This window comes from Eptatretus burgeri, chromosome 6, assembly GCF_056783735.1.
Source record: "Eptatretus burgeri isolate ZD-2024b chromosome 6, Ebu_testis_v1, whole genome shotgun sequence".
Classification (NCBI taxonomy): domain Eukaryota; kingdom Metazoa; phylum Chordata; class Myxini; order Myxiniformes; family Myxinidae; genus Eptatretus; species Eptatretus burgeri.
The window spans coordinates 72,655,388-72,668,334 of NC_140966.1; the positions used below are offsets into that span (position 1 = coordinate 72,655,388).

At 40.0% G+C, this 12,947-nt stretch overlaps 1 protein-coding gene across 6 annotated transcripts in view; it reads right to left on the reverse strand.

The window, feature by feature from the left end:
- Window positions 1-12,947, reverse strand: part of REXO1 (RNA exonuclease 1 homolog) — a 123,797-nt gene that overhangs the window by 51,378 nt on the left and 59,472 nt on the right. For all 6 annotated transcript variants that reach the window (XM_085885602.1, XM_085885603.1, XM_085885599.1 and 3 more), the window contains exons 11-12: window positions 8,723-8,796; window positions 8,366-8,476 (exon numbers count right to left, since the gene is read on the reverse strand). In XM_085885602.1, the coding sequence (XP_085741728.1) occupies window positions 8,366-8,476; window positions 8,723-8,796 (185 nt within the window). The remainder of the gene's footprint in view (window positions 1-8,365; window positions 8,477-8,722; window positions 8,797-12,947) is intronic.

The following is a 12,947-nucleotide window of genomic DNA, read 5'->3' on the forward strand; positions in this document are numbered from 1 at the left end:
AGAAGCCCTCGGCACACCACCACTGTACGACAATAACATGCATCCTACACCTCCCAACACACATGTAACGTCCATTTTACCGAACAACCAAGCTAAACATGTATTTAATGGAACATCTGAGCTAATCCTATATTTAGTAGCCTGGTAAGGGCCATTTCCATTACAGTATTTTATTGATTATACAAGCATATCAATCATAACATACCAATAATAAACATATTAATCCCTCAAATGTTCAAGTATTATTATCAAGTATTGAATGAATCCTAGCACCACTATTATAATACTAGTATAATCCTTACTGTATACCTACTTTTGCAGCGCCCTGTATGTGTGTGTGTGTGTGTGTGTGTGTGTGTGTGTGTATATATATATATATATATATATATATATATATATATATATATATATATATATATATATATATATATATATATATATATATATATATATATATATATATATATACATATACAGGGTGGACTGAAAGTCACTTTACCCCTTCCCAGTGAAGAATTGTTCTCGAACTCTATTAATATACAGGTTTTATTGTACAGTACTTGCAATAATTAATTTGTCATTGTATTTGTATGTGCTCCATCACTCTTCTGAGTCAGTGTTTCCACATACCAAAGCGGGTGAGGAGGCGAGGGCAGAGGGGAAGGGATGGAGGGAAGTGCAAGAAATGTATCGGGGTAAAGTAACTTTCGGGCCACTATATATATATATATATATATATATATATATATATATATATATATATATATATATATATATATATATATATATATATATATATATATATATATATATATATATATATATATATATAACCCTAACTTGCACACAGTGACTGGCACCCTGGACCAAAAGGGCTACCACAGCATTTTCCAGCACCATGCAATCCCATGTGGTCTACGCCCAGTTGGTCAGGGGTTCATCCTTCAGTAAGATAATGACCCAAAACATACCTCCAGGCTATGTCAGATCTACCTTAGAAGAAAAGAACAAGACAATAGGCTTCAAATCATGGAATGGCCAGCACAGTCTCCAGACTTAAACCCCATTGAGCTGGTTTGGGATGAACTGGACAGAAGGGTGAAAGCAAAGAAATCTACAAGTGCAACACATTTGTGGGAACTTCTGCAACAGTGTTGGGAAGAACTTTCCGAACAATATTTGTTTTCCTTTGTGGAAAGAATGCCATGAGTATGTTCGGCTGTTATAGCTGTAAAAGGTGGCCACTTTGATGAGTCAAAAATTTAGAATAAATTTTGTTGAACAAAACGATTCCATGATTTCTTTTTTATCTGCAATTGTTTATTTGTTCTATGCTTTAATTTCAGAGTACTTTGAAACATTACACTGCTTAAATTTCAGTAAAAACTGGAAAAATGGCGGTGTTCTAAAACTTCTGACTGGTAGTGTATATGTGTAAAGGCGCTGTCACACCTTGACGATTTAGCCAGCGTATGCCGACTTATGAAAAATTTGTCTAAAACGCTGACACACGTCGAATACGTTATGGGTAAGTTTTGTATACGTTAAGAGCACGCTGAAAAACACTGCCATACGTCGTAGTACACTGGGCTTTCATCGTTGTACTTTGCGGTTGTCCTCAAATTTTATCATGCTTGAAATTTTACGACGTATGCCAGCATATGACTCACACGTTCCACTACGCTGGCCATAAGTTGTAGGCACGTTATGCGATCGTTGACACATGTCGACACACGTTACTTGTAAGTTACTCATAAGTCGAAACATGTCGAGGTAATGATTAGCGTACCCGAAACTTATTTATAACCTATGAGTAACGTGTTGTAGGCACGTTACATGATCGTTGCACACACGTCGAGGCACGTTATGCGATCGTTGACACACGTCGAGGCACGTTACTTTTAAGTTACTCATAAGTCAAAACACGTCGAGGTAATGATTAGCATACCCGAAACTTATTTCCAACCTATAAGGAACGTGCTTTGAACCTATGTGTAGCGTACCTCCAACGCATATTGACGTATGTAGACGTATTTGATTGATGTCTTCCGGACGACCACAGAACTTACTGAACGTGTTTCTACTTTACAGCTACCGTATAATGGCGTATTGGCAGCGTTTAAAAAAACAACAACAACTTCCGATATTTCGTCACGTGCCATTACGTCACGTCTGATTGCCTCTTCAGTTTCCTCATGTCTTATTCTTAGTTCCTCCTCTGTGAATATTTTCTGTTTGAGGATATTGTCACGTCGACGTCGAAACTTAAAAGCAAATGTCCGAATATATTTTAAAATTCGTGATGGACTAAAAAAACAAAAAACAAACAAACAAAAAAACAACAACAACAACTTCAGAAATTTCGTCACGTGCCTTCACGGAGCCAAGGAGAAAGAAAGAAAATGTGCCTTGACGGAGAAAATAAGTTTCGGGTATGCTAAACATTACCTCAACGCGTTTCGACTTATGAGTAACTTACAAGGAACTTGTGTCGACATGTGTCAACGATCGCATAACGTGCCGACAATTTATTCCCAGCGTAGCGGAATGTGTGAGCCATACGGTGAGTACGTCGTAAAATTTTCAGCATGCTTGAAATTTCACGACGTACGAGACGTACCACGAAATATGACAGCGCACTTCATCGTTTTTCAGCGTGCTCTTAACGTATACACAACTTACCCATACCGTATTCGACGTGTGCCAGCTTGGTTCGGCAAATTTTTCATTGGTCGGCATACGCTGGCTAAATCCTCAAGGTGTGACTGCGTGGTTGACACTTTCAATTTTCAGGCGGTTATGATTTAAATCGGCGTGCGGCAGGTTTTAACAGGCTACGCCACGAGTTCATCGGCGATACGTGCAGCGCGCTATGCCTAAGTTAGACTATCATTGGGCATCGGTTTTGAACGCCGACAACAGGCTAAGCATTCGTTGGTATAAGTTATCTATAAGACAACGAAACATTCTGTGCCCGTTACTGATATGTTATGCATACGTCCAACTTGTTATGAATACGCCAAAACTTAAAAAAAAACATCAAAATTTCAGCGTACGCCAACGTTTTACATACATTTTTATACGTTGGCATTGCTGGCTAAATCGTCAAGGTGTGACAGCGCCTTAAGGCTGTTAGTCACAGCACTCTTTCAACCCATTTCTCTGTCAAATGACAACTGTAGATGCTGTTCAAGAACAGCTCGAGAAAGCTCGATAGTCACAAACGGGTCAACTCTGTGTTGATTGTTTGCTCATACCTGTCGTGATCATCCAACTCTACATCTGAGCAGAACGAGAGGGGGAATGACTGCTGCATATGTATGCCTTTAAGAGAATGTTGCCGTGTTTTTTTTTTTATTTTTTATTTTTTTTCGCAGGCCACTTAAATTATGTGGAGAGAAGCAAAATTTCTGAGCACTCAAGAAGTACATCAACCCTCTCACTCCAACACCAGATGACCCACTATCTAATATCATCAATGGATGTGTTGCACCAGATGAAGTAAATGTGGACAGCTCTCTTGCCATTGGAGGCAAAATGGCTGCAGAATTAATGACCAACTTTCCCAGTGGTTTCCACAACACCTTGAAGAAGAAAGTGGTGACATTAAAAGAAGAGAGTGGTGACACATTGGAAGCAATGAAGGTCAAATTGGGTGACACGAATGTCGACAACATGGAGTTGTATGCTCGCCTCCTCGTGCTCTTCCAGAAGAGAGACATTGAATTGCGTGAACTCTTTAATTATGAGCTCTGTCCCATGCCTTTGTCATTGTTTGACGAATGGGGAGACATGTGGAAAGGAAACATGGCCGTCCTTGTGAACAAGTTGGCGGTGATTGTAACCACTCCACTTTCTCCAGTGGATGCAGAATTGGTAGATGGTAATGAAGCAATCTACCACACTGTGGCCTAAAAATGCGACAATAAAAAGTTTTGCAGATGGTTTCTTGAATTCATTCACAACGTCGCATGTACCTACATTATCTTTGACTGCGACAATGATCAGTCAATCAAATCTCATGAGTGACAAAGAGGGGCAAAGGGAAATTCTCCTCGAAAGTATACTTTGAAGAGTGACACAACACTGCCAGCGAAAGAAGCAATGATGAAAAGTGATGCAAACAATCATTAAAAGTGATGAAAAGGCTTTGATTCGGTGTATGTGTCATGCTGAGACGCAGAATTCTTATGTAGGTTCGATAGGATAAAAATGTTCATTTGATCACGAAGTGGCAGATGTGAATATAATCAGCTACATCCTGAAGCTTCTTCCATTGAAGAGCCATTGTCAAATTCTAGCCGATGATACAGACAGATATCCATATCCTCTTGGTTTTCTTCTCTTGGCACCAAAAATCATCAATGCAGGTGTCCATTGAAAAAGTACAACGGTCAGATGCTTGACATCAATGCCACAGTCTCGAAATTGGGAGACAAATGCTCTGGCCTTCTGGCTCTCTGTGCACTTCCAGGGTGCGATACAGTGTCGTACCTATTTTTTCTAAAGGAAAGATATCAGAAATCAACTTACTTATCAAATCAGAACTCAACCTGAAAGTACTTTCAGGTCCCAATACCAGAGGAGTCAACTTGATGGAAGCCGGAACTCATTTCCTGTCATCTTTGTATGGTGGGATCGCATCATCTTCACTCAATGACTTGAGGTTCAGTCTGTTCGGTAAGAAAAAGGAACCACCTAAGGTCAAGAGACTTCCACTGACAGACAAGTCAGCAGTTCTCCACGTCAAGTGTGCTCGACTCCAAACTCTGATTTGGAGAGCAGCAGACCGGACAGAACCACTGAAGGCTGATATCAGCCAGTTCAGGTGGAAAATTGAGAATAGCATTCCTACTCCTGACCATGGTTGCTCCTCCTTCGATTCTGAAGAATGTTGTATGTTCTTGCAAGTCAGAGTTGCCATGCTCAACCAACCGATGTCGCTGTCAATCAGCTAGGTTGCCGTGTAGTACATATGGCAAGTGTGGTACAGAGGACAATGCGCTAACAAAAGCACAGCATCTTTGGCATTTAGAGTTTCTGTGTATGTTGAAGTGGAAGATGAGTAAACGCGTGGCACCTTTAATTCATGAACCGCACAATTGGCAGTTGAAACAAACCAGTTAATTTTTCAAATAATGATCTAGATGCGATCTGATCTTGTAAGAGTGTAATTGCCTTTCATTCATTCATTTCATTGCCTTTCATTGCCTTGACAAATTGACCAGATGCTCTAATAAAAAAAGATTTTGCCTGAGACTTTCAGGGAACTTCGACAAATGAAAGCCGTCGTAAGTGCATCCATTATGAATCCAAAACCAACGTATCACCATAAATAATTATGTCTCATTAATGCTTCTGGAGAAAACTTGGACCACATGAGATGAACTTCCTATGCTCAAATAATTATGTCTAATTAATACTTCTTTTGAAGAAACACTTTTAACACATAAGACCAATATCAGTGTGATCGTGTTCTCATTGAATATTTGAATGGATGACCCCAAGCAATGTTAAATGACGTGCAAGGACACAGGGTAAGTCTAGTTACACTCGCCAAAAGAGAGGGTGTTGCGTTTTGTCCGTCTGTCTATCTGTTTGTCCGCACAGAACTTTTGTGTTTTTCTCCACAACCGCTTATCGGATCGAGACAATTTTCACCATCGGTGCGACTAATCATGCAGAATGTTTTCATCATAATTATGACGTCATAGGTCACGTGTGGCAGCCATGTTGGAAAAATGGAAAAACTTTGGACCTCTATCTCTGAAACCGCAGGAAGGAAAAAATTGAAACTTGGCACATGGCAAGTACTCCTCATGGAGAACAAGTGTGATGTTTTGGTGACTTCATAGGTGCCTTCGTTATGACGTCATAATTGCAAATGTAGAACGCTATATCTGATCAGTATGAAAATTTTTGAGGGTCTCGAGATAAAATGGTCCACAAAAAAAATTGATGACGTCATCGGTCACATGATTCGGCAGCCATACTGTTAAAAAAAAACCCTTCAAAAATCTTTTCTGAAGTGGCTGAACAGATCGAGGCGAAACTTTACCCATATGACTGCCTATCCATGAGGAACAAAAGGTTCACACATATGAGGTCATAGGTCACATGGTTCGGTAGCCATATTGGATTTACCCTAAGACCTATTAAAAAAAAATTCTTCTCCAGAACGGCTGGACGGATCGAGAGGAAACTTCACAAAAATGTACCCGAAGTCATGGGTGTACGAATTTGTTAAGGAATAATTAATAGGTCCCTTGGTTTGGCAGCCATATTGGATTGAAGAAAAATCTTAAATAATGTTTTCTCTGGAACCGCTTAATCAATCAATGTGAAACTTCATATTTATGATCCAGTAGTGATGGGGAATACGTGTTTTACATTTCAACTTGAACGGACGCATGGTCTGGCAGCCAGAATTATTAAATTTTTTGATATGGGTTTTCTTTTTTATTATTATTATTTTTTCTTTTGAATGAGGCTCACTTGGCTGTGCCTGGATGGGTTTGAGGGTCGCAGTTGAAATGTGAATCCTATCCAGGATCCTCCTGATGGCTTCATCTTTTTGCTTGTTCGGGTTCCTTCTGATTACTCCAATGTAGGACTGGACCAATTTGGTCTTCCAATTGATTTGAATTTATTTTTATCCCATTCCAAATTCAATTAATGGACAATAAAAATACGTCATGGGTCAGCGTTTGGTGTCCGATCAAACGGGGTTGCCTCAAAGCGGGACGTCTTATTACCCAGTCATCACTGCCAGCAGATAAAAAGTGGCAGTTCTAATGATGTCATTAATTATGTAACACACTAGTACACAAATACCACACAAAATACACCACACAAAAGAAGTCCTGGCAAGGGCCTGCAATCTCTGATTGCTCTTTTTCCTGTTCATATTGTAGGATTTTCGTGGCAGTTAGTCGAATGCGACACCAAACGTGATATCTACTATTATTATGCAATAATTGAAGAGTAGTGGCCTAAAACAATTGCCTAACAGTACAAAATATATAAATACCATTTCGAAAACTAATATTGTACCATACATCTATACGGTATATTCGATTCTGAATCTTTGGGGGAGAAAAACTTGTAATACATTTCTTTCCTACAAAAGTGACCTTGTATGATCCAAGTTCGTCGATTAATGATGAAGGGTAAACCAGATTGAAATTTTCACAATCTGAAAGTTATTAGCTTTGATTCAATACCAACTCTATATGTTTACAACGAGGTGTAGAATTAGCCTAATTATGTAGTAACTCGTATAAAACCCTGTCAAAAATGAGGATTGGAATGATTTTATTCGAAATATTCAAGGAGAATGGAAGATATGATGTTTCGTAGCAATACGTGTGATTTTGAAACACTACATGTACAAACATTACCCTATCTTCTTTATCTTCTGGGACGTTTCATTTCGATGGTACAGCCTCCTGAGTGTGCCAAAGTCTGAAGCCTCAGCCAAGCATCAGGTGTGCTTATATCTTCTTTATTTATGAGACATCCTACGGACGTAAATTAACACTCATTTTACATGCAGCAAATTTCACCTCCCTGTGCCTTGTACTTATTTTTTTTTTTAACGTTTCTGTACACAGCCCTTGAAGCCCGGTTATAAGTCACCATCCACAATTCCAATGGAAGAGATGTAATTACTCTTTTATGAAAAATGATTTTTAATTTTTTTTTTAATCCTGAAAAAATAGTCCATAGTGAACACACACAGTTGTGTTAAAAGTTTGGCTTTTAAAATCATATTTAAATCGTCCTTATGAAGGGGGACAGATAAATACACAAATATACACTGTGTTTTATATAAGTAGATTATGAAAATGGATGTGGCCTCTAAAACGTTGCCCAACAATTCCAAAGTGGCACCCGTCAAATTTTCCATGTACACATGCCCAACAATCATCATAAGCAAAATTTTTAAAAATCGTATATTGCAAGTCATGTCACGGTTCAAGTTGTTGGCGACCTGACTTATTCTTTCATGGTCGAGCTGCAACACCGAGAGGCTCCACATTTTGGGTATAGGCACTTCAGAATGTGGGCAAAGTTTTAATCTATCACACGTTGGCCTCAGCGTCCGTTTTGAGGCCACTTTCAGGTGTATATTGGGATGTGGAGTCGGACAATGCTGCCGCCGGCCGAAAGGCAAAAGATAACATTGAGGGCAATAACTCCATTGATTTGCAATGTCCAATACGTCCTGAAACCACCGCTGGGAAAAGTTCACTCAGCCAGGCAGTGTTGGGAATTCCACCTTACGCCCCCTCCTGCTCTCCCCCTGGGCAGCACCAGGTAGCCCCTGCTAATTATTTAATAAAATGTATTTTTTTTTCCATACCATCTCACAATCGATTGCATAGATGCCCAAGTCTCTTCCATTTTCTTGCAATTTGTCGATAGTACGGACAAACCCCTCCAGATTATCTTTCCTCCCATCAAACACATGATGCTGAAAAACAAAATCGTGCAGAAAAAAGTACATTAAGAGAAGGGAAAAACAGTAAGCCGTTTTGTTCATTGCATTTCTACCAACGTACCAAAACGCACACATGCACACCCTTGACAACAAAATTGAGCAACACAAGTTGCAGTTTGTATTATTTTCCCAGTATATTCAAACACGTTCATGTTCAATGGAAGTCACCTTCTACTTCTTCTTTCATTTGCACCATATGGCTAACAAATTTATACTTGCCTTTGCAATTTGACATCCAGGAGCTTCCACAGACCCTTGACAGCAGCTAAACCTCATCTCCCATCCACCAGGCACTGTGCACAATAACAGAAACAACTTCTTAGAGACTTTGAGAGCAGTCTACTTGAAAAAAAACAAAAACATTTTCAACACAGGTGACCCTTGTATAACGCGGGGGATGCGTTCCCGTGAAACAGCGTATTATCCAAAAAGGTGTTGTGGGGCAATATTTCACATGCAAAAATGGGGGTTATGTTCAAAATGGGGGAGATTTCAACCTTTTAAGGTTGCAGACCTACATAAAAACTTCAAAAAAGCAGTAAACAATGTATAAACTAGAAGGGCACTCGGTAGAGAGCATACCTCTGCCACGCAATGCCTGATCCACGAGAACATATCAAGCCCATCACATTTTTGAAATATCATGCTGAACAATACTATATCGTTTTTGGCCCTCTCAATGGTGAAGAATCACTTTTAAAATTAAATAATTCTCGTACCCAGATCCAAATTCAGATCTTCACCAAAATTGAATCCATTCTTCCTTGTCACACACCCAACATGTCCACCAAGTTTTGTCCGAATCCGTGCACAACTTTTTGAGATATCATACTATATATAGATTTTGGCCCAATCTATCAATGGTGAAGAATCACTTAAAAAATTATCGTAGTCGGATCCGGATCTTCACCAAAATCTAATCAGTTCGGCCTCGTCACACACCCAACATGTCCACAAAATTTCATCCGGATCCATCCAAAACTTTTTGAGATATCCTGCAGACAAACAGACAAACAAGAAGAAGACGTCGTGCAGAGCACGATACTTGCAAAATCCATAAAACAAATTTGACCTCAAAAATAATTGGTGGTTGAATTCAATGACCAAATATGCAAATCCTCTTCAAAATTTTAAATGAATCAAATGGAAATTGACAATTTTAGAAATTCAGCCAATGTTGACTTTTTGGCCGATGTGGACTTCCAAAATAATTGGTGGTTGAATTTAGTGAACTGAAATATATATACTGTTACATCTTCTTCAAATTTCAAGTCAATCAGATGAAAATTAAGGATTTTAGAAATACCACCCTAGTTGTTGACCTTGGGACGATGTTGACCTAAAAAATAATTGGCGGTTGAATTCAGTGACATAAAATATAAATCCTCTTCAAATTTAAAGTCAGTCGGATGAAAATTGAGGATTTTAGAAATTGGACAAAATTGTTGATCTTTGGCCTGTGTTGACCTTTTGACCTCAAAAACAAGAGGCTTCTTCCTTATGACAAACTCTATCATGTGGTGAAGTTTTGTGAAGATTGGTTTAAAATTGTGACCTGCAGGTGACAGACAGACAGACAGAATAACAAAATCGACTAACCAATATATTTGAAAAATCTTCGATTTTTCAAGTAACAAACAAACAAGCAGTCATAGACTGGTACTTACGAAATCGTCAACTTGACCTCTGACTTTGTCTAATAAAAGCTGTCTCTGGAGAAGGTAGCGACGCAAACCAGAAGTTTCTACGATGATTCTGTACCAAACCATCAAAAATCGAATGTTTGACCTCACTGTGACCTTGACCGTTAACCGATTTTGACCAAAATCTAATCAGCACTAGCCATCACCCTCCTGAATCACGTGGTGTAATAATATCGTGCCTACACACAAACAAACAAACAAACAAACAAACAAACAAACAAATAAACAAGAAAATAAACCAATGTCACCCGCAGGGTGACCCGTATCTTGCCAAAAGGTGACCACATGTGACTTCTTTAAGGTCACACTGAGGTGAACAGAGCTGCTATCCACCAGGAGCGACTCCTTGAGGAATATCTGCCTACGAGAGATTCCGATGAGAATCGTTCTACAGAGTAACCATGAAAATATGCTTTTGCCTCATAACGTCACCAAATGATGTCATAATGTCTCAAGCTTGACATATCTAGAAAGCACTCACCGTGGTGTTCAATTTGAGGTACCACACAATATGGTTCCTAAAACTTGAAAATTTGACCTTGGGGTCAAATATGTTTGACCTGAGGCGCTAACCATGAAGGTCAAGGCCAATCGCCACCAAAAAATAATCAGCTGAGCGCCAGACCATGAACTATATTCCCATGAAGTTTGAAGACGATCTGATAAAAATTACTCAAAAAATAAGGGTTTCGTCGACTCCCCTGATTTGCGACAGTGACCTTGACCTTTGACCTTCAAAATTTTGTGCACTGAAAGGGACCTCTAAAGGCCTCTGATATGCGAAGTTACAAATATTTCCAATGATAACTGTGCTCTGCAGAATTTTTTATACATGATTACAGACAAACAAACAAACAAACAAACAAAAAAAACAAAAAAAAAAAACATACAAGCTGACAAACATATCTTGCAAAAACTTCGTTTTGGCAAGATAACAAACTAACAAACAAACAAACAGAAATGGAAGTCATCAATATACTTACGAAATCTTTAGATTTCGTAAGCAACAAACAAAGAGACAGAAATGGGTGAAAACATAACCTCCTTCACCTTTGGTGGCAGAGGTAATAAAACAAACAACAACAATATTAAAATGAATTGCTTTTTAATAAGTGTTACCATGATTGGGGATGGATACAGCACATGTTGCTTGTGGCAGGTTGTACAGTTGAGGTGGAAGGCTCAGAAGATGAAATGGAGGCCAACTCGCTTGGGAATTTTTTGAAGAACTTCATAATGGAGACTTGAGTGGCTGCATTCATTTTATGTTTGTTGACCTCCTTGTAACATTTCAGGACATTCTCCATCTCTCAGCACATTGGAACTTCTCATGCAGTCAGGATCATGTGCAGCCATGGCTTCATCGACCAATTTGAAGCCTTTAGTCGTGACCTTCGTCGTGAGGGTTTTAACAGGCAGAAACTCCTCAGGACTCGATTCCGATTCCTCTCTGATGCGCCTCTCCTCCAGAGCCCAAAGATCTTCATTGCTCAGCTCCTCCCTGTCTGAGAGAAGCAAATCCTCAACATCATCTTCGTCGACCTCCTGAAATCCCACTTGCAGGGCCATGTCCACAATCTGTTGGTTGCCTTGCTTCGCTGACTGCAGCCTCCATGAAACCTCTGAACTCAATAACTGCCTCAGATCAGAGTTGATGGAGATGGAGACTATGGAGATGAAAGTGCAGCTGAGAATGTGTTTCCAATAAAGTCCAGTTTCATCGAGGTTAAACACCTGACTTGGTGTGTCACCTCCATCCGCAATCACTGCTTTCAACACAGCTGGACATTGTTCGGCAGTAGCATAAATCTACAGCAGCAGCTTCCCCAGTCAACTTGAGATTGTGGAACGAATGGTGACTTGAAGCGCCCGAACCACCCATGACTGGCAGCAAAAGGCACTGGATTATTGGTATCTTTGGTTAGATTGCCATACAAACTCCTCACCTTCTATTGAATGAACATTCCAGACAAGGACATGTTCTGTTGGTTCTGATGCTCTATCCATGTGGTCAGCATCTTCTCTGTTTTCTCAATAACATCAGGTGGAGATCTTGCAGTTCTGGTAACACTGAGATTCGTTGTTGTCAGAGCGCTTTTACAGATTTTATCACGATTGTCACGAATGGTTTTCACTGTAGGATTGCAAAGTCCTATCTCTCTCTCTATCTCTCTCTCTCTCTCCTATCTCTCCTATCTATCAAAGAGAGATAGGACTTTGCAATCCTACAGTGAAAACCATTCGTGACAATCGTGATAAAATCTGTAAAAGCGCTCTGACAACAACGAATCTCAGTGTTACCAGAATATCAATGCTTCACTCATCTACATCAAACCAATCAAAAATTTTGAATTACACCTCCAATGAATGAAACTTTCCTGACTTCTTCTTCACTAGATCCTAATCTCCAATGTCATTTGATACACACTTTGCAGCAATAGTTTTGGCTGCTGTGAGGGAACAACTCGTGCGGGACGACGGAGCACGAACAAATCGCGCCGGACGATGGAGCAAGAAACGACTCGCGCCGGACGACAGAGCACGAACAACTCGCGCCGGACGACAGAGCACGAACGACTCGTGCCGGATGACGGAGCACGAACGACTCGCGCCAGACAACCGACTCGCGCCGGACGACTCACGCCGGACGACCGAGCACAAACGACTCACGCCGGACGACCGAGCACAAACGACTCACGCCGGACGACCGAGCACGAACGACTCTCGCCGGATGACGGAGC